Source organism: Antennarius striatus, chromosome 17 (genome assembly GCF_040054535.1).
Source record: "Antennarius striatus isolate MH-2024 chromosome 17, ASM4005453v1, whole genome shotgun sequence".
NCBI classification, from domain to species: Eukaryota; Metazoa; Chordata; class Actinopteri; order Lophiiformes; family Antennariidae; genus Antennarius; species Antennarius striatus.
In genome coordinates this window covers 19,225,852-19,251,347 of record NC_090792.1, presented here as the reverse complement: position 1 = coordinate 19,251,347, position 25,496 = coordinate 19,225,852, and the positions used below count along the sequence as shown (strand labels likewise).

General features: G+C 46.3%; 4 protein-coding genes across 7 annotated transcripts; 2 read left to right on the top strand and 2 right to left on the bottom strand.

Annotated features, from left to right (window-relative positions):
* Nucleotides 1–330: 330 nt before the first annotated feature.
* LOC137611170 (rab GTPase-activating protein 1-like) lies at nt 331–3,852 on the top strand. Of its 2 annotated transcripts, XM_068339225.1 has the most exons (9): nt 331–876; nt 1,147–1,275; nt 1,580–1,660; nt 1,757–1,867; nt 1,968–2,072; nt 2,151–2,234; nt 2,338–2,409; nt 2,483–2,686; nt 3,532–3,852. In XM_068339225.1, exons 1-9 carry the CDS (start codon nt 868–870, stop codon nt 3,763–3,765), a joined length of 1,029 nt encoding a protein of 342 aa, XP_068195326.1. In that variant the 5' UTR covers nt 331–867; the 3' UTR covers nt 3,766–3,852. The 2 variants fall into 2 exon arrangements, with proteins under 2 accessions (XP_068195326.1, XP_068195325.1); XM_068339224.1 differs by having other exon boundaries at nt 1,968–2,234.
* Nucleotides 3,853–4,063: 211 nt separating this feature from the next.
* Nucleotides 4,064–6,721, top strand: ebi3 (Epstein-Barr virus induced 3). 2 transcript variants are annotated; one of them, XM_068339002.1, is made up of 6 exons: nt 4,064–4,317; nt 4,835–4,949; nt 5,029–5,170; nt 5,355–5,472; nt 5,605–5,768; nt 6,471–6,716. In XM_068339002.1, the coding sequence occupies exons 1-6, from the start codon at nt 4,230–4,232 to the stop codon at nt 6,624–6,626; spliced, it is 783 nt and encodes a 260-aa protein (XP_068195103.1). In that variant the 5' UTR covers nt 4,064–4,229; the 3' UTR covers nt 6,627–6,716. The 2 variants fall into 2 exon arrangements, with proteins under 2 accessions (XP_068195103.1, XP_068195102.1); XM_068339001.1 differs by having other exon boundaries at nt 5,355–5,768; nt 6,471–6,721.
* odf3l2a (outer dense fiber of sperm tails 3-like 2a) lies at nt 6,664–9,818 on the bottom strand. The gene is made up of 5 exons (XM_068339004.1): nt 9,642–9,818; nt 9,222–9,332; nt 9,009–9,131; nt 8,581–8,722; nt 6,664–7,121 (listed from the first exon to the last, which is right to left on the bottom strand). Exons 1-5 carry the CDS (start codon nt 9,688–9,690, stop codon nt 6,776–6,778), a joined length of 771 nt encoding a protein of 256 aa, XP_068195105.1. The 5' UTR covers nt 9,691–9,818; the 3' UTR covers nt 6,664–6,775.
* Nucleotides 9,819–11,069: 1,251 nt separating this feature from the next.
* On the bottom strand, nt 11,070–24,662 carry crlf1a (cytokine receptor-like factor 1a). 2 transcript variants are annotated; one of them, XM_068339517.1, is made up of 9 exons: nt 24,223–24,662; nt 21,206–21,484; nt 20,186–20,315; nt 18,331–18,500; nt 14,189–14,346; nt 13,147–13,221; nt 12,966–13,059; nt 11,938–12,126; nt 11,070–11,842 (listed from the first exon to the last, which is right to left on the bottom strand). In XM_068339517.1, the coding sequence occupies exons 1-9, from the start codon at nt 24,293–24,295 to the stop codon at nt 11,826–11,828; spliced, it is 1,185 nt and encodes a 394-aa protein (XP_068195618.1). In that variant the 5' UTR covers nt 24,296–24,662; the 3' UTR covers nt 11,070–11,825. The 2 variants fall into 2 exon arrangements, with proteins under 2 accessions (XP_068195618.1, XP_068195617.1); XM_068339516.1 differs by having other exon boundaries at nt 11,942–12,126; nt 24,223–24,661.
* Nucleotides 24,663–25,496: the final 834 nt, after the last annotated feature.

Genomic DNA, 25,496 nt, shown 5'->3' with positions numbered 1-25,496 from the left:
CGTCGTTTCCTGTCGGTCACTCCGTGGGTTTAATAAATGCACTTTTAGTGTTTATGTGCGTTTTTTAAATCCAAGGATTGTTGAATGAGACATCTTTTATTGTTGTTCACGTCCACGCAGCCAGCGTGCTGACTCATCAGTTTGTTTGTTTTTACGCACGTCGGTTTCGTGATGAATTTGTTGCGTCTGTCAGAAAACTATTTTTTTCCAAAATATTTGTGTAGGAAACGAAAGTTTTGGTAAATTCTGACACCGTTAGAAAAATTCACATAGTTTCACAAGATGTTCCCCTTATTTATTTATTTATTTATTTATTTATTTGTGTGTGTTTGAGGAGGAATAAATGATTGGTTCTTCCTGGACTTTTTTTTTTTTTTTTTCTTGTTCGCTTTTCGGTGTCGAAATCCGATTCGGAAAAACTGAAGAACATAAATAGAAAAAGAAACTAAAACTCAAAAACGGGAAGTGGAAGTTGGATGGAATTCAACCAGAACAGTAAATGAAAGAAGACAATGATTAACTGACTGGGGGGGGCGGGGTTTAAAGTGGGTGTGGCTGTTGTGGGCGGGGCATCCGGATCTCTTTTTGTTGGTTTCACCTGCTCGACTCGTCGGGCTGCTCCAACCGGGGACAATAATAGACGGATGTGGCCAATCTGCCCCACCACCACTCCGCCTGGGGGTAAATGTCACAAATACCTGAGCAGTGATTCCAGAGCTGTCCGACAGGTTCACGCCGCCTCTGCACCAATCAGAGCGCAGGAAAGTGTTAAATATGCACCATATAAATATTCGAACATACGTTTGGTAGGGCTCCCCTTTGTCAGGATGTAAAAGTGTGTGTGGAAGAGAAAGAAAAGGTGAGACGATGGGAAAGGTGAGGACTGCAGTGGGCGTGTCTCACACACACACACACACACACACACACACACACGCAGGTGTATAAACCTGTTTAGGCGGGTGTTCGATGTCGATCCTCTCTCTTATCTGTGAGACTTTCTCTCCGGACTTTGATCGCTCTCACTCAGCTGCATCGTCCCGAGTCAAAAACACTCCAATGAGCTTCTGACTCCCTGCTGCTGGATTAACTCAGATTACGACGGTTTGGGTTTTTTTTTTTTCTTGGTTTTTTTTGCGTCCCTGAAAGGCGAGTGTCTTGGACAACATGATGGAGGAAGTGTCGGACATGATGGCGTACGACAGCAGCGCCATGGAGAAGATGAGCGAAGAGGAGATTTTGGCTTGTCTGGTGTCTGAAACAGGACCTGGATTGACAGTAAGGCTCAGATTACACCGGATTAACACAGATTAAACAGTCATTGTATATAAAACCAGCAACTACAACCAGTAATTAGACTTCATAAGGTTATCATTTGCACTCAGGTTGACATTTTTTCCTTAAATAAATTGTGAATTTGCTTGAAAAGACTTTTTCTTACTCCCTTCCTTTACGCTGGAACACAAACACACCCCTCTACCTGAGGGGTGTGTTTGTTTTTTAAAATGCAGATTGATCATTTCAAATGTGAGATCAATAAATGCAATGTCTTCAAGCGTCTGATTCCCCAATCTGCCTTCAGATCCCACCAAGGAAAGCCCATCAGACGGAGATCCGCCTCCAGATAATGGTTGATGATGAAGACCCTTTGGACAAATACCAGGTTATAACTTTTTACATTTCCAAATTAGCCATAAATTAAATTCCTGCTTTGATTCCTGATGGATTTTTCTGATTTTTTGGGGGGGTTTTTTTGCAGAAGGAGAACCGGCGTCTGCAGCAGGCCAGCCTCCGTCTGGAGCAGGAGAACGACAACCTGGCTCACCGGCTGATCACCAGCAAGGTGGCGCTGAGGAAAGCTCTGGACAAGGTGAGGTTGGAACTCAGGAGTCAAACGTTCAGCTTGAAAAAGTAAAGATGTTTCCAGCGATGGAAGAGAAAACCCCAGGAAGTCTTTGGTTTCCTTCCAGGCGGAGGACAGAGTGGACGAACTCTCCTCCGACCTCCTGCAGGCCAGATACCGGCTGATGGCCACGGAGGAGATGAAGAAGAGCACAGAGGAGGAGTCTGCGATGGTAAGAGCTTTTTCATCACGCCCCCAGATTATTACGGGATGGATGCAAACGGGTGAACGATCCGTCCTCGTCTCGCAGCTGAAAGAAGTGTTTCGGAGGGAGCTGGAAAAGGCGGAGGCGGAGGCCAGCAAGTCGTCGGTCATCGTCGCCGAGTACAAACAGGTGACGTTTGGTCTTCATCCCTCCCTCATAAAGGACACCCTGATGAAGAGCGTGTTTGTGCTCGATGATGATGATGGTGAAGATGATGCCTTCTCCTCCTCAGATCTGCTCCCAGCTGACGAACCGCCTGGAAAAGCAGCAGACCGCCCACAAAGAGGAAGTGGACTCGTTGAAGGTGAGGCAAGACTCTCATCCGTCTCCTCCTGACTCCTCCTCTTCATCGTCTCTCCTCACCCCTCCCTCTTCAGAGCACCATCAGCGTTTGTTCTCGCTGTCGATGCGCCGTGGATTCAGTGGAATCTGCTACGGCTCCGGAAGGGACGGCCAAACCGAGCCGGGAGCAGAGGAGGGACCAGCAGGAGAAGGAGGCCCTGAAGATCCAGATCAGGAAGCTGGAGAAGGGATTAGCTCAGACCAAACTGCAGATGGTGGAGGCCAACTGCAAGATCCAGGTGAGACGGAAGCTGATTGATTTGCTGGTTTTAGCAGAGGTGAAGATCTGAATGTCGTCAGCGTAACGGGGATATGTCAAAGAAAAATGAAAGGGAAATTGCAGGGGCCCGAGGATCATCCCGTGTGGGACTCCAGCCAATCAGAAGACACCTGATGACCAAAACCAGCGTTAAAATGTCTATGAGTCACATCCCAATGAGACTCTCACTGGAAATACACCCCAAAGAAGTATTTTCTTGCAACTATCTAAAAACTAAATAGTTTCTGAACTAACTAACTAAATCAATACGTTTTGAACAAATTAGGTTTTAAACTATGTTTTTATAATAAGTTTTTAACTAACTCACTAGGTTTGGAACTAACTTTGTTTTGAATTATTATCTAACATAAACATTGTATTTATATTTATTTATATTTATCTATTATTTCTGTTAATTTTTTATGCTTACAACGTTTACGTTTACACAGTATGTTTGTACTTTCACACTAATCCTGCTTTATGTGCTTTCAATTGTCCCCTGGGGACAAATAAAGTTTTTTGAATTGAATTGAATTAACATAAACCATGTATTTAAAAAAAATAAATTATATATATATATATATATATATATATATATATATAAAATTTATTTTTTTTATATAAATTATATATATATATATATATATATATATATAAAATTTATTTTTTTAAATACATGGTTTATGTTAATTCAATTCAATATATATATATATATATATATATATATATATATATATATATATATATATATAAGTACAATTCTAGAGTAGTAATATTTAAAGTACATCATTCATTAAGTTTCGCTGCTCCATCCTCCTCCTACAGGAGCTGGAGCACCAGAAAGGAATCCTGGCCAACGATCTGCAGGAAGCAAAGAACAGCTGGATCAGCAAAGCCTTCACCTCTCTGCGGCCCTCCGGGGGTGGGGGGCTCCACGGCATCAGCATGCACAGAGAAGGAGCCCCCACCGCCTTGAGCTGGAACCCCCACGGCGGCTCCTTCTCCGGGTGGAGCATCAAGAAGATGTCGTGGCCTCACAGAGACGATGAAGACGCGTGATTTCACTCGTCAGCTGCTGTTCTCAGGTTGTCCGCTAGAGGCCGCTAGAGCTCAGAAGAGGGGGCGCCAACAGGTGCTGCCGGCTCACTTGTGTGTTAAATAAGTGTTGTAAATAAACATTTTTATACATAACCCCTTCATCTGGTGATAATTTAAATATAAATATTCACCTTGCGCGTGGCAGCAGCGCCGTTCTTTCCCCCTATGACGTAAGGAAACCGTGAGAAGTGACGTAAGAGGCGGGCTTTCCTGTTACCACCGCGTTCTCTGTTCCTCTTTCACTTCGTGAAGGGCGGCTTTAAAAGCTGCGATCTGCTGCTGCCGCTCCTCAGACATCTCTGTTAATCATCTGTGAACTTTGACATGCAGACAGAGGAGAGGAGTCTTACGTAACCAAACCGTCTGCAGGATTTTTGCACAGCTACTCAGACGAACCCGCAGCGTATTGGTGATACTTTGCTGCTATGATGGTGTGCGGTGTGTGCGGTGTGTGCGGTGTGTGCGTCGTTGCGGTGCTGCTCCTGTGCGTCGCTGGAGGCCGGACGTCAGGAAGTGAGTCCCAACAAACACAAGTGTTTAAACTTACCTGTTAAAGCCTCTCTTGTGGGCTTTGAGCATCTTGTTTCTACACCTGATGACGTCACACCTCCTTCTGTTTCCATCTCTTCATCAGTTCCCTTCCTCCTCCTCCTCTTTTCAGCTCAGTTATTGATCTCCATCGCCGGCATCTGTTGGTTAAGATAAAATAGATTCGGATTTTTTTTTTTTTTTACGATTGAGCACGTGGGCTTCATCCATCACATCCATCAATAATGTGTCAATTCTGGTTGCCATGGCACCGGCGGAGAGACGCCAAGAAAGAAATCTGCTGTTGGGTTTTCCTTTGAATGGTTCGATCCATGTTTTCAGGTTTTATTTTACGCACCAACTTTTTCTCTTTTTTTTTTAATGCAGACGTCACGTGGTCTTTATTCACTCACGAGACACAAACAAGATTTATGGAATTATTTAAAAAATGAACGAAATTAAGCGTATTAAAACACTAAAACGCGTCTCCTCCTCCCCGCAGCTCCTCCGTGGACTCCGGAGGTGCGCTGCTGGTGCGCCAGCTACCCCAACGTGACGCTCTGCTCCTGGGCAGAACCTCCCCACGGGCCCCCGACCCGTTACATCGCCACCTACAGGTGACCTAACGAACTTCACACCTGGGCTCCTCTTCCTCCTCACAGCTGACCCACCTTCTTTTATTCCGTCCTTTATCAGCGAGAGACGCGCACATCCGGCGGCCAGGCAGTGTCGGCTTATCCCACCGGGATCCTCATCTTCGATCCTGACGTCATTATCATCATCATCATCATCATCATCATCATCATCATTATCATCATCATCATCATCATCTGAGCGGGTACCGGTTCTATATTTGCCCTTTCAGGTGATGTGCAGTGACGTGGATGTGGAACAATGATATGACCATCCTCTTGTCCCGTGTGTGTGTGTGTGTGTGTGTGTGTGTGTGTGTGTGTGTGTGTGTGTGTGTGTGTGTGTGTGTGTGTGTGTGTGTGTGTGTGTGTGTGTGTGTGTGTGTGCAGGTCTGGCACTGTCACCTGCCTTACCTGAAGATTCTGACCGATTACATCATCAACGTCACGGCGGTCCACGCGGGGGGGAGCAGCTCCCACCTGTCCAGCTTCACGCTGGAGGAAATAGGTGAAGCTGGAACTGTAAATTCCAGGAATTCGTCAAGTCACGTGTCATTTGATGACGATGATGATGATGATGATGATGATGAGGCGTTTGACCATTTCCCTTTTTTTTTTTCTTGGGTCTTTCTGGCTGTAGTGAAACCGGATCCTCCCGTAGACGTCCGGGTTTCCCCTGTGGGTGTCAGGAACTTGTTGGTGGAGTGGTCGCCTCCTCCCACGTGGGCAAACCTGGACATCCTCCCCCTAAAATACCAGGTTCAGTACCGGTGGAGCAGCAGGGGAACCCCGAACTCCGTCCATGTAAGGATCGGTTCCATCAGCACAGGAAGCGAGGGGAATTTAAAACATGGAATTAAAAAAATGTTTTTAGGCAACCGCAAAAAACACAGCATCCAAAACTGGAACTTTACTATTATTATTATTATTATTATTATTATTATTATTATTATTATTATTGGATTTATTTGCAATATTATATACTTATAATGTATTCATAGATTATTTATTATTAATAGTAATTCATACTTTTATTATTGTTGTTTTTCTAGTATTGTGTTTTTTATTACAATTTTTAACAACAATAGTTTTATATTACATGCTTTTGTTATATTCATATATTATTTTGCATTATTGTTATTATTATATTGCCTTGTATGTGCATTATTATATACTTATAATATATTGTTACATTAATTATTATTAATAATATTATTACAATTAATAATTAACATTTTAATTATTGTTTTAGTATTACATTATTTTATTACTATTTTTAACAGTAATATTTTTTATTTGCATCATTAAATTTGCATCTTTATTTGCAGTATTAATATTAATCACCTATAATGTACTGAAATTTTAATTACTTTATTATTATTCTTGTTATTATGAATAATTACAGAGCTGGCAGTTTCTCTCCAGCTGAGCTAGGTTGGTTTTTTTTGGTTGTTTCCTCACATGTAATGTCCTAAACGGCTCCCATCATGTGGCCCCCTCCTTCAGATTGGCCCCCTGGAGATGACCTCGGTGGAGCTGAAGGGTCTGACCCGGGGCCGACCCTACCTGTTCCAGGTGTGCGCCAAGGAGCTGCTGGATCTGGGCGAATGCAGCGACTGGAGCTCAGCTGTGGAAATTATCATCCCCAAAACCAAACTGTGACTCCCTGCTGGGGGGTTTTTATTTGCACAAACGATGCCACAGATAATTATTGCTATTTTATTTTATTTATAAATGAATAAAAGTGTGTTTTCTGTACAAGGCCTGGTTGTGTTTGTCTTTGGAGTGTTAGTTGAAACCTTTTGACCCCATCAGTCAGCTACATCCACCACCAGGGGCATGACAAACTCAGAGTGTCTGACCCCCATGGAGAAGGATGGGGGCCTCCGGAGGTGCATGTGGAACTTCTCCGGGTTGTAAGCACCCGGACCGGGATTAACAGAGGCGTAATTGGGCCTCTTGGTCCGGCTCTGCATGGTGAAGGAGGGCTGGCGCTGGCGGTACACGTCCGGGTTGATGGTGCTGTATCTGGCCGGGCCGGGGCTCATGGAGAGGTCCTCGGACGGCGCGCCGACGCTCCTCCGGCTGGAGAGGCTGAAGCTGGCGCTGGAGGGTTTGTGAGGAACCTGGCAACCCAGGAGGTTCGGAAGGCTGTAGCTGGACCGGAGAAGAAGAAACACGAATCACAGCTTGTCCAGCAAAATTAACACAAACGTTGGATATAATTAGAGAAAATTAATGAAAAAAAAGGGAAAGAATATTTGATGTAATTAATTTCCCAGGAGGTTGAAACAATCGTTTTTGGTGGACGGTGGCCCGGATGCGTCAATTTCCGCAACTTGGCAACTTGAAACTATCGCTCACGACAGCAAACAGCGTTTTACGGCATTTAATCAATCTCAGATTTACGGCACCTGTAGCAGGTTGGATTATCGGGTGTTTATTTACAGTTATGTAGAATAAAAACCATAAAATGTTTGCCTAAAGACGTTTTACGCACCTGTTGTGCGTGTGTGGAGGGGTGGAGGGAACCATCTTGTCCTGACAGCAACTCTTTGGTCGGCACCAGGTCGTTTACTGCCTCCACAAACCGGACCGGAACCGGAAACCACCGGCGATACAGGTAACTAGTGACGGTGACTAGCTGTCTGTTGGCAGTTTAATGACTTTGTTTTCCAGACATCAGCTGATTAATAGTTCCTGTGACGTCACACCACGTCAAACACCTTAATGTCGTCAAGCTTCTGACTGGGAAACTTAAACAGGAGTTTATTTTCACTGCAGGTTAAACTGGTTCCCAGTTCTCTGATGTAAACTGGACCAGTGCTCACTCCCTTCACCCTGAGAGGAGGAGGCCGAGGAGCTGATGATGATGAGGACGAAGAGCAGGTACTGTACTATAGATCAGCATCATCGATCCTGTGAACTCTGAATGAACCGCTTTAGAGTTCACAACATGTCATCTCTTCTCGTGGCATGTCATGTCATGTCATGTCATCCAATTTCATGTCACATAATCTCATGGCATCTCATCTCATGCCATTTTATCTCACGACACCTCATCTTTTCTACTTTCATCTCATGTCATTTAATATCATGGCATCGGATTTCATAATGTTATCTCATGTCATCTCTTGTCATCTAATCTCATATCATCTAATCTCATATCATCTCTTCTTCATGTCATCTCTTCTCATATCATCTAATTTCACATCATCTAATCTCATAACAGCTAATCTCATGTGATCTAATCTCATGTGATCTAATCGCATGTCATCTCTTCTCATATCATGTCTTTTCATATCATCTAATCTCATATCATCTAATTTCATATCATCTAATGTCATCTCTTCTTATATCATCTCATCTCATGTCATTTTATCTCATGGCATCTCATCTTTTCTAATTTCATCTCATGTCATCTAATCTCATACAATCTAATATCATGTCATCTCTTTTCATATCATCTAATCTCATATCTAATTTCACATCATCTAATCTCATAACATCTAATTTCATGTCATCTAATGTCATGTCATCTCTTCTCATGTCATCTAATCTCATGTCATCAATGCGTTGTGAATCTGAAGCGGTCGGTGTTAACCTGTCGTCTCACCTATTTGGCGCCGGGACCGGATCCACTGATCGATATCTGGTTCGAGCACCAATCGTGTAGCAGGGGGGTCTTTGGTGGGCGTTGAGGGGCGGGGCTTTCTCTGGGCTGTAGGCCCCGGGCCCCGGGGTCTGGAAGAGCTCCACTGTGGACAGGAAGAGAAATCAGTCGCTCAGTTTTAATGTAAACTTCTTCTTCTGCTGTTAAATACGTCTCAGAACTCCGAGCATCACCTCCATGAGACTTCTTTCGTTTGGCTAATGGTCCAAAGGTGTTGGAAATACAACGATTAAAATAATGAACAGGAAAAGAAGTGAAATCTGGAGCTTGAAAACAAACACAAAAAAGAAATAAAATCTTTTATAAAACGTGTTCATGCGTCTGTGTCTCCTCCTCCTGAAGCAGGTGGGGCAGACTATCCCTAACCCCACCTTTATCCGCCGTTCGCCTCCCCCGGCCCAGAATGGAGTAGGACGGCGTCTCCATCCGGCCGAAGCGGGTGAGTTTGGCGTCGACGCGGTACCGCGGTCCCGGGCTGGAGTCCACAGAGACCACTGCAAAAAAACAACACAATCAGAACGTCGTCTTCCAGACGGCGGTGTGTGTGTGTGTGTGGGGGGGCGTCGAGGGGGTGTCGGACTCACTGGCGCTGCTCAGGCGGCTGTGGAAGGAGTAGGCCGGGCTGCTGGGCTTGGTGAAGTCATGGTTGATGTATCCGACTGTAGGGGGCAGCGCGTAGCGTCCGGGGCCCGGGCCTGACGAAGAGGAGGAGGAGGAGGGGGACGGTGATGAGAATGATGCAACAGATTGGGCTCCCGACGCCGGCTGGCTCCGGTTCTACGCTTCCTGATGACTTCCATATGGAGCGCTTCAACATACTCTCTACGCTTCAGCGTTTAGACCGAGCCGATTCTAAACAAAGTACAAGTCTCAGAGACGTGCGGAGAGATGGCGGCAGAATCTGATAGCAAAGGCAGCTCAGATCTAATGTAATCCATATGGACACACACACACACACACACACACACACACACACACACACACACACACACACGCAGGCATACCTCTTTCTCTAGCAGAGATTATCGGCCGTTTCTTCTCCACCTCCTGCATCCTCCTCCAACCTTGTCTTCCTACTCTCCTTCACTTCAGGCACTTCCTTTACACGAGCGTGTGTGTGTGTGTGTGTGTGTGTGTGTGTGTGTGTGTGTGTGTGTGTGTGTGTGTGTGTGTGCAGGTGATCAGCCTCCTGGGCTGAATTATAAATGACTGTGAGGTGAAGAAATCCTATCTTGACCAGAGCTCTGGATCCGCCCCAACCTACTTTTTCTGGACGTCCCCCTCAGGACACAAATCTCCATGGAAACCACTTTATTATTTTATCAAAGAGCTGAATCAGCACTTTTTTTCTTCTGCTCTCATTGTGCACTGAAGACTCAAAGGTCTCTTTTAAACCACCAGGAAACTCTTCAGTGAGCCGTTGTGGTGAATCAGCTGCCCCACGGCGCCCCCTGTGGTGACGCCGCTTTACTCCGATCTACCCCATCCTAAAATCTAGAGCTCCATATAATTCCCACATCTGGGAAAAGGAATCCAAGATAAGGAAATTACGATCATCTTCCTTGTTGGATTATCTTCACCACCTGTAGGGGGCAGCATCGTGTCTCAACTCCCCTCTATTACCCCAGATACGCATTGAACTGTATTTTTTATATCGTTTGTCTTGTATTTACTTTATTTCATGATGAGCAAACAAACGTGGGAGGTCAGATGACTTCCTCCTTGTCTTGTCCATCATATCGATCGATGTTCCCCTGTCTCCTAGGTTAACATCCAGGCTAAACTGGCGTTAAAGAGATGAATACGAAGGTATTTGTGTTCGTTATGAGGACGCCCTGCTGAGGTAACTAACGCCTGGAGAACAAGCAGTGACTAAGTGACCAGGCTGCTTAAATATTGAGCACCGTTAGACGGAGACTAGTAATAAGAGTCTGAGTCAGGAAACACAACCAGCGTCTAAAGTTCCCTCCGCTGTGTGGTGAGACGGAACTCAGGGGGGGGGGGGTCCAGATTGAGGTGCAGATTACGCCTCTGTGTCAGCAGCGTCTGTAGTCACGGGCAGGAACCAAAATATAAAACGCAAAAAACCTCCACCAACCGTAAAACCCGACCGTCCCATAAGGTGTCACGAAAATGCCTCTTCTTCTTTTTAAACAGGTTTAGAGGATTGTGTAGCTGGATTGGAGTTGTGTCCTGTTACCATGGTAACAGTTTTTCCTTTTGAGATTTAAAAAAATGTTCTTCGTTCACATCGACCGAAAACGTTGCGGTGTCCATGCCAGGCCTGTAGGTGGCAGTGTAAATAGACAGTAGAGGTCCAATAAATTGGCATTACAGGGGCTTGTAATCAGCGCCCTGAACGCCACAAATGGACACACACACACTTCATCTTTGTCGCCATGGTAACGTGAGAATTAAAATGACTGCGCCCACCTGTCGTATTTATTTTTAAGAGTGAATATGGGAAAATTCAACGAAACATTTCAGCAGCGTTTCTGACAACACTTTTATAGAACAAACATCAGAGATAAACAGCTTCAGTCATCGGTACTTCTTTACTAACTAAACATAACTTAAGAAATAAAACATAACTTTATACAGTTTTAAATATGCTGGTACAATTCCTTACAAAAATAAAGGCAGTGAAAGGTCTCCGCAGACAAACACCATCAGTCGTGTCACTGGACGCCGGGGGAGCCTGTTTGGCACATCATCCACACACAACAACGCGTCAATTACAAATACTGAGTAATATCGTGTTACTTTTTACATCCGGACCACAGTGGGAGCCTCCATGGATGCTGAGCGGCCACTAGATGGCGCTTTGAATCCACAGGAGGCGCTCAAAAACGAAAAAAAGAAGGAATACTTTTGATGCTCGGGCGACGCTTTCTTAGCTTCAATCTGCGTCATTTGGCTCGACCCGAGTTACCCATGCTACATCGTCTTTTGTGAAGGCAGAAGAGTCCACGTCGTTGCTTCCGGGATGTTGGATCCATTTTATTCCCTTCCGGTTTGCAGTGTTCCAAAAATAAAGAAATGCTGATTGGAAAAGAGGAATGAAAGACGAAAATCCCACAATTCCTCAGCGGATGTCCAGAGCAAAGTGTCCCATATAAGAATTACAATCTGTCTCTTCTCTCACTCCCAACTTTCATCGACTGTCTTTCTGCAGCGTCTGCTAGGATTTATCCCCTTGGAGAACCTGGATTAAAACACACAATCTGTTTATAATCCGCATCCGTCAGCGCCGCATGAGATTCCGGTGCATCGGTGCGTCCCTGCGTTCGTGATGCTTACCTACCTGGTTGCGAGCTTTGTGAGATTTCTGCATCAGCACCCTCCACTGGTCGTACATCTTCATGGACATGCTGCTGCAGCCGTAGGCGTTTTTCCGCACCCAGCCGAAGAACTGCTTCAGCTCCCGCCGTAGGGTGGAGTTCGAGTCGGCGCTGGACTTGGAGTCGCAGGAACCCGACATCAAGCGCTCTACGAGGGAGGGGGGAGGAGTTATGACATCATTAGACCGGAAATACCAACGTAGCATGGAGTCAGTTGGGTAACTTTGTTTTTTGGTAGTTGAGACCAAAGAGGAGCTAACAGATGGTCAAGACTACAACATGCTAATGCTTAAGCTATCACATTTTTATATCTTCTCTCTACTGCCCCCTAATGGCTGAATACGGCGCTACTGCACATCAAACAAACCTCAAAAACGAGCGATTGCCCAAGTCGGCTACTTTTGCCAATATTCTTGGTTTCTTCTGGGAAATCTTTAAAGGAAAATTAGAGTTTTATAACTGGTGTTTTATTTAAAGTTTGTCCGTCATTCTTCATATTTTCCTCCATGACTTTAATTGTTTGAATCTTGAGGAGACGACAGTCATAAGTAGCCGCAACTTTACAGCCTCTGGTTGGGCGTAGAGCTGAGTCACGTTGAGTTCAGGCGCTCTGAAGCCCTTTTGTCTTACAACTCCGACTTCACAGGTTTGGTTTGGCTGCACTTCCCCACTTTGATTTTATTTGACTGATGCATCTGCCGTAAATAAACGTGCCAACGCGAAACAGACTGGAAGAAGGGTGAAACATCATCATCATCTTCCTCTTCTGTGAGGCCGCCAGTTTCCAGCAGCGGGGTGCGAGGCCCGTCGTGATGTAAAACAAATTTTATTGGGAGAAATTGCCTCTTAAAGTGGAGAAAAAGGGCTCGAAGAGGAAAAAAGTCAATTTAGACCTTTGAGTTTGTGCGTCCGTGTGTGTGTGTGTGTGTGTGTGTGTGTGTGTGTGTGTGTGTGTGTGTGTGTGTGTGTGTGTGGGTGTATGCTCACCACTGTGGGGTGTGGAAGCGGCGGTCGGGTGGCTCCACTCGCTCCAGATCCCGGCTTTGCGCGACCCGTATATTCCCACCGGATTACATCGAACCTGGAGAAGATGCCATGTTAGCGACACGTTAGCAAGTCTTGACGCACCCGCGGTTGTGCGACCTCGCCAAAAAACGCCAAACCCTACCTGGACGAAGTAGACCGTCCCAGGTCGGAGCCCAGCCAGTCTGCAGGACGTCTGATTCCCGACGTCATCCATCACCTGCGTGAAACAGACGTTAGCCGGAGGGCTTGAGCGCCGGCGGTCTGACCGCTAATGGGCATGACTACGTCAAGATGTTCGGAAACACAACCGCAAAACCCAAACATGCGTGTGCGCCACGGCGTTCGCGGACGTCTGCTCGACATGTCGGCGTAGCGGCGCCCGCTGAGCGGAATCTGCTCTCTATTACGTATTAAAGGCAGCGCATAAGAACCAACGCACAGACAGACAAGGGAGGCGGATAGGAAGAAACGCCCCGACACAGCAGTTAATAATATCGTCTAATAGTTCCCACTTTCTCTCTGGCATTCGGTCTGTAAACACTTGTTAGGAGCGACTGCGGGAGAAAACCGAACACGGCAATTACAGGCATCAGAGGGCTAATGACGTGACGTTGGGGAAGCCAGAGCGCTAAAATGTGTCCTCGGCCATATTGAAGGCATTAACAGCTGAGATGTATCCCTCCGTTCCTCAGCGTGACCTCACGATCGGGGCAAAGGGTCGCGTCGTTTTCACCACCGAACCCTTAAAGCCACTCGGACTTAAGCCTCGTCTCTCCTCCTTCAAAGACTCCCATCCCTTCTCCGCCGCCTCCCCCATGTCTCTTTTCTTTTTCCACTTTGCGAGCAAAGACTTGCTTAGAATCACATCTGTGTAATTCCCCCTTAATTAGCGGAGAATCTTCCCGCGTACCCAGAGGACTGGGATGAATTCTGGGAAACGCGGAAGAAGGTTTCACAGGGTATTTTTCATTCATTAGGAGTTTAAAGCGAGGTATACACAGTGGTTCTGCCCCGTGATCAAAACCCGACGGCTCGTCTTGGCAGCGGAGGCCTCAATCAGACCAGATTAGAGGTGATTACAGCATCAGGATGAGAAACAGCTGGACAGGACCGGACTGACGGGTCTGTGAGGAGACAAAGGGAGCAGATTTATGCGCTCATAAATGCGTGACCTTGTCCTTTACCTTCCAGTCTTGGCTGTCCTCCAGTCTGTAGCGGATCTGGTATTTGGCCTGAAACAGGAAGTCTTTGAGAGCGGGCGGGGCCTCCCAGCGAACGCTCAGCTGGTCCTCCAACTGGCCGACGCGACTGACCGTCACGCCCGACGGAGGGTCGGTGGTCACTGGAGGAAGATGAAAGAAGAATCTGTCACCGTTTCAACTCACGACTTTTGACAGGATAGAACCGAAAGATGATGTCAGAAGAGAAGTGTGAAATCCTCCATATTTGAACGAAGAGTTAGGAAATCGAAGTATACAGGACAAGACTATAGACCAGCTCCTCCGGCTTGTCTACAGTCTTGTAGTTCTTTTAGCCATTTTCTAGCCATTTTTGTAGTTCTTTTATGGGGGACAAACCTCTCGAAACAAGGTAATAATGGTAAATTAGGGTCTGCAGACTAGTATTAGCTGCTTTTGAGCCACTTGGGGTAACTAAACTCATTAAACCGTAGATACAAACACGTTAGCAAACAGCTAACTGCCACTCTATTAACTACCCTTTGGCTCAGTTGGGTCAAATCTGTCTCTCTAGCTGCTAAATGTCGCTCTGTCGGCTGATTTGCTACAGATTTTGCTGACACATTACAACACTGCTGGCGATGACACCACCACAATCCAGAAAACCTAAACAATAAGCTGCGAGACGCTACAACGCTGTAGAGCCCAGGAATTGGCGATTATAATGCCAGGATTAAGGGAAAAAGTCATTCACAAGAGGGTAATATTTAAATTTATTGCAGCTATTAACACATATATTTCTATAATAAGAACCTAATGATAAAAATCTGGCTGACAGATGGCTCGGATTAGCATATATGACTGAAACTCCAGAGGTTTTATGTTTTGCGGGTCCAGAAATCCATTCTACTCAAACTTGAAGCAGTAGGAATGTCTTTATTTGTAACAGGCCGTTGGAGGATTGTTGAGTGCTGGCAGAGGTCTGTGGTCGCCGAGGGCCGTCTCCTTTCTCAAGAGTAATCGGCTTCTTCATCTGACAACAATTATCTTTTCAGCAAACAAACAGCCGGTGACACACCATTATTTTAACTTTCCCCGCATTTTGTTTTGGGCTTCTGAGATGGTTTGGGTATTAACCTCACTTCATTTTTCACGTCCACCCTCGCAAATAAACAAACCAGGCGATCGTTGGTGGAAGAAGGAGGAAGGAGAAGACGGGAGGAGATCCAGAGAAGGGATAGAGGTGGGCGTTGTTCTCCCAAGGAAGACTCTCTGAACTCACGGGTGATTGGAAAAGAGTAAATCCAGCGGTGGCACGCACACTCATCCATCTTCCAACATGAAAACGGAGAGAAAAACTAAGAAAATGAGAGTCTTGAAGCCCGCTAGGTCCAGAGTCTCTCATGTCTGCCTGTTCAAATAAATTAGTGGTCGATTTTTAATCCCTGAAATAACTGAGGTTGACCAAGAAAGTTTGTGCAATCGTCAGTTTAGCCCCTGCAAGAAGTGGTGTGAGCTTTTATGGGCATTCTTTGCCCCGTATCATGCTTCTCAGGCCGCAAAGGTCAATGTCCCATCGTCTTGTGGAGTACATGAACACATCTAAAACAGGAAACAGCCGGCGAGGCGCGACCATATCGCTGTAATTCAAAGGAACGGATTTAATCCAGGCGGACGAGGATCTGAGTAGGTGTAGAATGTGGCAACGACGATTGAAACACAGACGCCCCCGCATCCGAACATTTGTCTCCAAGCTGTGTGGAAGTATTTGTACAAATCCTCGGCTCCTTGGTACCTCTGTCTGCTCAGCATTGCATTCTGGGAGACAAGGGGGAAACTACCGACCTCTGCCGAAGTCTTTTGTTTTTGGGTTTCCCCAATGACGAAATATCGCATTTATTTACCAAGACATCCCCACCTTTGCATCTGGAGTCTGGGCTTTTGTTTTATCTGTTTCCAACATGAAAATAAAATCTCTAAAAATGTCAAAAACCAGATTCTCAGGGATTGCCAGGTCGTCAGAACCGCTGTCAGGTCCATCTGCCTTTAATCTGGGAACACAATAGTTTGTTTTCTACTCCAGGTTTCTAGTTTCCCGACCGGTAGCCATGTTGGACGAGGTTTTAACTTATGCAGAGTACTGGGTACTTTATTTGTCGCCATCTATTTAGATTCACATTTGAAAGAGAGATTAATGGTTAATGCTGGTAATAAGATACTAATTTGGAATATTTGCCTCCTGAAATGAAATGAAACGTGTCGCTCCGGTGCATTGGCAATAAAAGTCACCGAACCATGACGGATTACCGATGAATCATGGTTTACATGTGTTATGTCATTGTTCAACCCGTCTTCACCTCCCGCTACAAGTTGCCTCTAGTCCCTCGGTTCCGCGTGACTGAGGAATGTGGAGTAAATCGTAGGTGTTTCCGCCTCGCCTTGGCGGAGCGCTTCGACGCGACCGTGGATGAGGTGAGTCACGGCGGCGGTCCGCAGGCGTGGCTGTTGTGGGTTTGTGACCTACTCCCGCCGTGGAAAGAATGGCCGAGGTAACAGAATGAACACGCAAGTCCAGAAACCGCCTACGCTCTGCCTGCTGCTCGCTGCTTCTATACTGTTACCGGGCCCTGCCCTGGCCTCGGGGTGTGTAAACAGGTGTGTGTGTGTGTGTGTGCATGAGCAGAAAGGGATTACGCTTTGATGGAAGCATGCTTCCTCGCCGGTGACGTGTTGGCGTCTGTAACTCTATATGGCGTTCTCGCTGTGCGCTTCCCAGATGCTGCCCGGTCCTTGTTAGGAGCGAAGCAGGTGAGGAGATCCCAGTTAATGAGGTTCAAGTCCCAAAGCCTCCAAAAAGGCCCGGAGCCTCGGGGGTCTGCAGCCGGCTCAGAGCCGGGATTAAGTTTGAAGTGAAACATTCCAAAGAGGGGGTTAGCGAGTGCTTCCTGTGTGTGTGTGTCCAGAGAAAGCATGAGAAATGAGAAAACTAGCTCGTCAAAAGAAGAGGGCGTTCCCGTTCATCGCTCACCTACGCCCGTCCAGGTGCGTGAATGCGTGTGTGCATGAGCGTGGGAGTTTTTCGTGGGGGGGTGGGGGCACCAAGAAGAGGGAGGAATTTGGTGTTGAGCTGCTTGGAGCGTAAGCCGAGAGAGGAGTCGCATAACAAAGCTTTAAAAGGGAACGCGGCGGCGTTGCTATCAGCGCAGAGCTGGACCAGAACAGCTCTCTCCAAAAGTCAGATGCCACGCAACGCGAGCCAACGCCCCGTCTGGAGGAATAAAAGAGATGAAGAGATGCTCGTCTTCAGCGTGTGACGCTAAAGCCGAGGCCGTTTAAGGTTCGCAACCTGTCGGTCGCTAGGTGACGCCAACGGGTCGTCAGGTTATAAATCAATCTCTTAACTGGTTCAAGCTCGCTGTCGAACACATGTGACGCTCTGAAACCTAAACAAAATGCAATTTTGCACCAAAAATAAGATAGGATACGTTAAGATGAGAAATTAGACATGATAAGGTGTTATAAAAGATGAGAAATTATGCTGTTATTATGTGATATGATATAAGATACGATGTGATAAAACCTTACATGAGATGAGATAAGATGATAAAAGACGACATGACACAGGATGAGATATCATGATTGAAAAAGACATGAAATGAGATAGCATGATAAAAAAAAAAGACTTCCGAGATGAGAAATGAAAAGATGTGATAAAACACGATATGGCAGTATGAGATATGATACAATTAAAAATGACGTAAGATGAGATGGCTTGATAAAAAAGCCATGAGATGAGATTGCATGATTAAAACAGACATGAGATGAGACAATGGGATAAAATGGGATGAGAAGATGAGCTGTGATGAGACAAAATACACCAAGATAAGATGAAAGATGAGAACTGATGAGAAAGGATAAAGATAAGGTCAGATGAAAAACAGTGAGATGAGATAAGATCACATGAGAGATGAAATGAGACAAAATGACATCAGATCAGACATGAGAAAAGGATAGAATGATAAAGAAGATCCCACACTACATTTTCTCGTAAAATAAATTAACAAGACGGTTGGGACTTTCTGGAACTCTGTCGTTCCAACGCAAACACCGGGGGCGGCGGGTCAAAGGTCAAGCCTCGTGTTACTCACCCACGTCTAGGATGTCCAGCGTGATGACATCAGAGGTGGCGTGGCCCAGCTGGTTGGAGGCCTCCACCCAGATCTCGTAGGGCGTGAAGAGGTGCAGGTCGCGGGTGATGCTGCAGGAGAACGGCTGGGCGTGAGCGTAATCCTCGCATTCCTTCTCCTTGCCGTACCATCTGGGAGGAACGCACAAAAAAAAACATCCATATTATAACCCCGGCGCTTTAAGTCAGGTGTTGGCGGTGGTTTACGCGACACCCGCCGTTTTATGAAGTCCTAATTTACACTCTTCTGTAGGAGGTCTTAATGTAAAGAACATGCGTGTGGGATCTGCGTGTTGGGTCCTCTATTTAAAAAGTCATAAACATGTAAAATGAGCCAACGACTCATCCGAAGCTCGTTACCGGATGAAAACGTGTTTCTCCTCGTTCTCATCAAATTACATTTTTCTGAAGGGCTTCACCCGCCGGCAACCTCCGATTTTATGTCCCTGCCAACGAGAGGAGGGTTTTTTTTATTTTGTCTTCTCTCCAGCGCAGCTTTACTTGGTTGCGGGGCTTTGTAGAGGCATTTCAGGCTCATAAAAATTCCATGAAATATGTTTTTGACTGCGAACACTTTCTCTCCATGTCGGTTATTTAATCCCTTTCCCAAGGCAGAGATTACTTGGTCTTCACTCACCCTTATTTACAGGCGTGTGGTATCGCCTGGTGTGCTTCTCAAACCACATTGGAGATCATTAAATGCATTATTTTTCACATTTACATGAGATGTTTGACGTTAGCGTTCAGAAAACCCATAAAAAGTCTTGAGAATTTTTAAGAATTTGTGCACAAAAGAAACGGAAGATATTCTCGTTACAAAACGATATCATCACAACACTATTAAAAAGAACAAATCATGCTAATGCTAAATCCACGCGGAGACATTCTTGTGAAATATCCTGATTCACATGTGTTTTTATTTCACATGTGAAAAGTAAAAATCCCAAACCCCAAGTTACAAATCTTGGGTTGATTGATGAGAACATGAGATTTTTAAAAAATTTTTTTTAGACTTTTCACAAATTGACATTTTTTAAGCTGCTGTTAAAAAAAACAAACAATTGTTTGGGATAAAAATTCAGGAAAATTGATGGAAGAGGAAAGAACCTTGTACTTTAGCGTGTACAGTAATATCTTGTTAATCCCGGTTAATGCGTTCCAGGACCACCCACGTAAACAGAATTCCTCGATATAGCGACAAACTATTTATTTTATTATTTACGGTAATTTAAATGTTTCTTTACCTTTTCCCACACTCTGATAGACTGTTTAAAACACTTTTAAGTGTTTCTTTAATACACAGAAGTGTATTAAAGCGTTACGGGAGTCTCTGAGCGCAGCACACTTCTGGATGCTGTCAGCCAATAGCATGTGAGTACGGTATCACATGACTACCTACGAAAAATCCTAGTGAAGTCTTGCATTTTGAAGCACGAATAAGCGATGGATTACTGTACTGAAGTACCTGAGCTTGTACTTTAGTGTGTACTTTAGCGTGTTCTGACGTATCTGAGGTTGTTCTTTAGCGTCTACTTTAGCATGTTCTGAAGTACCTGAGCTTGTACCTTAGAGTGTACTATAGCAAGTACTTTAGCGTGTACTAACGTACTTGAGCTTGTACTTTAGCGTGTATTTTGGCATGTACTTTGGCGCGTACTTTAGCGTCTACTAACATACCTGAGTTTGTACTTGAGCGTGCACTTGAGTGTGTACTGATGTACCTGAGCTTGTACTTTAGCGTGTACTGATGTACCTGAGCTTGTACTTTAGCGTGTACTGATGTACCTGAGCTTGTACTTTAGCGTGTACTGATGTACCTGAGCTTGTACTTTAGCGTGTACTGTGTGCTGATGCTGGTTTCTCCTCTCCCTCCTGGAGCCCAGCTGCATGTCAGGTCTTTGGTGTTCCTGGACCAGCAGGTCAGATTGACCGGCTTCTCCGGCGGCACTGGGACAGAAAGGGGGGAGAGAGCGAGATGGGGGGGAGGAGGGGGCGAGAGAGACATTGGTGTGAAGAGGAGGGAGAGAGGAAGAGGAGGCAGAGGGGAGACGAAGGGTCACGGAGGGCACAAAGTTTGTTCCAGCCATTACATCCAGAGTGTACTTCACACGCTAGGAATGGTCCTCAGAAATTGGTGTGCTTTTTCTTAATGTGTGTGTGTGTGTGTGTGTGTGTGTGTGTGTGTGTGTGTGTGTGTGTGTGTGTGTGTGTGTGTGTGTGTGTGTGTGTGCGTCAGAAACAGAGTGCACGGAACCCTGCCAACATTCCTCGTCTGTCAGAACACGGTGCTCAAACAGCAGAGATTAAAATCCTGATGGCATCTTTGAGTGTGTGTGTGTGTGCGTGTGCGTGTGCGTGTGCGTGCATCCAGGTAAAGACCGTTTAAGGACCTGCCCTGTTTACTCCCATCACGTGACTATTTGAGTTTGTTGTGATGTCGTTGCCATGGCGCTATCGTCCGCCAACGCCGTCGTTACTGAAGCTCAAACTATAGGAAACAGCTTCTGGGCTGACAACAGCGATGCGTTTCCATGACGCATCCATGACGACGACGCCGAAACCTGAACTCCCACGTCTGTCTCGGCTAGCGACGCTAACACGTTCTGCTTTGATGCTTACGCTAAACAGCTGGGCGGAGCTTCTCGTCTGGAAGTCCAAACATGTGTCCGTGTGAAACGACCCGTGTCTTCGGGAGGTCGTCGGGTCACGGCGGCCCCCGGGGGGCCTCAAGACTACTAAAAATGAAATATGGCAGGTCTGCGCAGGTAGATTTGACCTTTAACCCCTTGCTTTGGCGTGAAACTAAACCTGAAACCCCGACAGGAAGTGGAACTTACTGCCCACGTAGAGGCAGGAGCCGGCCAGGATGTGGCCCTTGTGGTTGTGGCAGACCAGGTTGTCGCCGGACGTCTGCCTGGAGGCGTTGAGTCCGGCCAGCGTCACGCTGAGGTTGGTGGGGCTCAGGACCCGGTAGAGGGCGCCGGGCAGCTGCTGCCCGTTCAGAGACCAGAACAGGGAGCTGGCGTGGACCCCCAGGTCCGAGTGGACCCAGCAGCTGGCGGTCAGGTTGGACCCCATGCGAAGGACGGGGTCTTGGGGGTAGATGACGGCTATATCTGGAGGAGGAGGACAGGTGGAGGTGAGAGGGCGGAGTCTAATGACTGACATGTGAAGGTCTTCTAGGATTCTGATTGGTTCTTCCTGGTACAGCTGATTTAAATCAGATTTAAGTTCTTCCTCTCAATCTCACCTAGAGATACTGAACCACTGGCATGCTCTTATTTTGTAGGATCACCCTTCGTCTTATCTCCTGATTGGATGCATTAAATAAACATTTTCTGAAAAACCACATAATCTGCATTATAATCCAGAATATAATCAAAATTATAATCCAGATGAATTATCGGTTTAATTTTTCGATACAACTCCAAAAAAGAGAAATAATTTTACCAGAACTTTCTACAAAAAGCGGAGAATCTTTATTATTTCAGTTGCTATGGTTACAAGTTGCGTTCAGGCTCCTTGTGTGAGTTTGATTGGTTTGAGATGGGGCTTCTGGGGGCATCAATCAAAAAACTGTTGGGTATTTTGAACCAAACTTTACGTAAACGTTCCTATTTACTATTTGTTTGTTTGTTTGTTTTTGTAACATGTTGTTATTTTGATTACAATCGACAAATGAAACAACTTTAAGTAATCCAGAATCAGCTTTTAGAATTATTTGACTTTAACTTTGTTCATAATCCACAAGGTCACTGAATTGATGGACAGCAACACGACATATCTTGTTGACAAACAAACAAACAAGTCGATGATGTAACCTCCTCCGGCTCTCATTGGTGGAGGTCTTACATGACGATCAATCACTTCAAGCTCTTGCAGATGTCAAGAGTCGGGAGTTGTTGTCGTGTGGCTCAACCGTCGGGTTGCGGTTTTTAACTTGTTCTCGGAACGCCGTCGCCGGAATCCTCGGGAATAATTAAAAACAACGAGCAGCGACTAAAAAAAAAGGAGACGTTGAGCTTTTAACCCCAGAAGAAGAAAAAGAGCAGCACAAAAACACGTCAGCGGGACGGGGCGAGTGGGAGCGTCGGCGCTTTGTCCGCCTTTACAAATCTTCGCCCGGGGGCCACGTCTCTCCAGCTGCCGCCCCCACCCCGGCCCCTCCCCCCTTGATGCTGACAGACGCCGATGGTCACGCCATCGCAGGCACAGGGGCGCACACGCGTGAACGCAAACACACACACACGGAGGTCGTCTGTCACTGGATACGGAGGGCCCTGATTGGCCGACGGCAGGCCGATCCGGACGAATAACAATCAGTGTTTAGACATTCTGGAAGTTTTGCCCCCGGAGCTCCTAAATGCCCCATCCAGAATGCTTCAGACACCCCAGGGACATGTGGAACGCATTGGGGGCCCGAGGAGTCACGCAACATTTAGGGACAACCATCCGTGAAGGCCAATCAGAGGCGGCGGCGACGGCGGAGGCGACGGCGGCGGATTTGGTCCTCGCATACATTTCGCTCCATCCAATCAGGAGGCATTCTGTGTGACATCATCAGTGTTTTAAACGCTCGCATCCGACGTCTGCTTGCGACGCCGAGGCGAACCCGACGGGATTACGAGTTATTATTATACGTCAGCGAGGAAATTCCACGTCGGAATACTTTCAATCGAGGGGCATCCGTGACGAAACGCCACGCGGCGAGCAAAAAAAAAAAAAAGGGAGGGGAAAGCGCCCGCCATCATTACAGCGAGTAAAACTGTAATGACCTATTAGGCCCCCGTCATAAACAGCAGGGGCGGCTGACGATCAGGGGGCCCCCGGCGTCCTCCACGGGCTCCTGGGAGTAAAACGTTCTTTTATTAGCACCTTTCAAACTGGATGAACACCAGGAGATCCTCTCTGGGAATCCGCCGCTCGCCGTAAAAACTAATCCGGCCACTTAACGGGGAAGCAGACATAACTCTGATTTATTTATGTTAGTGTGCATTACGCTGCCGGTTAACATTCTCCAAAACCCCAGCAAATGATGTCACTGTTTTGTTGCGGCTCCTGAAGCCCCGCCCCCCCCCCTACCACCCCTTTCTCGCCTTGTCCCTCCATGTGTTAAACGAATTATAGGCCGACTTGTTGAAATTGGGCCTCTCCTGGGGGGGTGGGGGGGAGAAGACGAGCTCTCGGCTCCATCCCCTCAGCAGGAGGACGTTCCATAACAGGAGGCGTCAGGTGGACAGAGTGGCCGTTTGTCCTGCGTTTTTTAAGGAGCCCTGAAGGCATCTGGAGGAGATCCAATCAGCTGATCCTAATCTGTGGAGATATTTAGTTTTAAGAACATTTAAAATACATCCTGGCCCCTTAAAGAGAGAGGTGGGGTTCCTCCTCTAAAAAACCTGTTTTATTTGAAAGGAATCTGTGTTTTGTTTCTTTTTATATCCATTTATTTCTATAATTTCTTGCAGTTTTTGTGCACCTAAAACAATATTTTACACAATATGACTGCTTGTCATGCTTCTGCATGGTTTGCATGGATTAATCCCCCTCTGTAACAGATGCTAGAGGCATTTAACTCTATAAAATACCCCCATCAGTTTCCTCCTGGTTGTGTTTTTATTCACGTGTTGCTTTAATATTCAGATTTAAAGTTTCTACCCAATCGTTCAAACTCGATTTACGCGTTTTAAAACCCATTCCTGCAGCTGTTTCATGTTCAACGGGGTCCCACCGACCCTCTTTAGGGAGGTGTGTGGGGGGGGCATTCGAATCAAACCTCTTGCCTGAAACCGAACCCCCCATCCCAGCGAACACACCGCGACTTTTACGCATCGGTGGATCTTGCGTGCGGACTTACGTGTGGACAGGGACATCACGCCGGGGGTGTGCAGCAGGAGGAAGACCCAGCAGATATCCGTCACAGCTTTCATTTTTTCTCCCCCAACTCGGATTTGGTTGTTCTGTCCCGATCCCTCGTCCTCGTGTTGTTGTGATGTCGCCTTTTTTTTTTTTTTTTTTCTCGGGGAAATTACGCACGGGTAGGTGGGAAGGAGGAGGGGAAAAAAAAAAGGCAGCTCCGGCTTCCAGCTCCGGGATTTGATCAGCAAAGACAACTTTTTGTTTAGGAGTGGAAGGAGCGCGTTAGAAAAAGTGAGACTTGGTGGGGAAAAGTGTGGCTCCGAGGAGCCATAAGGCAGCTCCTCCTCAGCGGGCGGAATGAAGGCTGAGCAGAACGCGTCCTGGGCGCAGGATTTTCCCTTCTTAATGCTTCCTGCAGCTCAATCATACACAAGTTCATACTTCTAAGCCCCTCCTCTCTCTCTCTCTCTCTCTCTCTCTCTCTCTCTCCGTCGCCCAGTCGTCCCCCCCCCCCCCCTCTTTCCGTCCGTCCTCTCTCTTGTTCTCCCTCTCCCCCCTCAGTGATGGGTAGGGGAGTCACGGCCATTCACTTTCCCTGAATCACTCTTGTCTGTTAGTTTCCATGCCTCAGGTCTTTCCAGCGTCTGTGCGCAAAAAGGCTTGAGAGGAGCTGAGCAGCTTTTTTTAAAGGGACTGGAGTGGCGTTTTCTTTCCCCCTGTCGGTGTGACGCGTCCTCCTTTCCACGCGCGCCAAACTCCGTGGATCAAATCCGGTGGATGGGGTTCCACAAGATCTGGTCCCGTTTGTCCTCCAAGGATGGACATCCCGTTTTGAAACGGGCCCCAGTGGAGGTGGCATCTCATCCACAGTCCGTTTAAAAGATCAGACCCTGATCCACGTTCCCGTGGGGGGTGGGGGGTGGGGGGGGTGCACGAAAAGAGTCTGAACGGACCTCAGGGCTCAAGATAGAAAAGTTTTTACTGTTTCTTGCTCAAAACGCAGACAATTTCAAAATTTTAATGAAAAGAGTCCCGAATTTATTTATCAGTAGATGTCTATTTATTTATGTATGTATTTATTTAACAATTGTTTGTTTGTTTGTTTATTTAATGAAACAAGCCTGTTTCCCCAAAATTAAAGAAACACTATTTTTCAGGATTTTTAAATTTTTTAAATTTATTTAATTTAATTTTTTTAAAATTTATTTGAGGAGCATAAATCTTGCCGGACAGTAAAGTCTCATCTCATCTCATCCCAAATGGACTCGTACT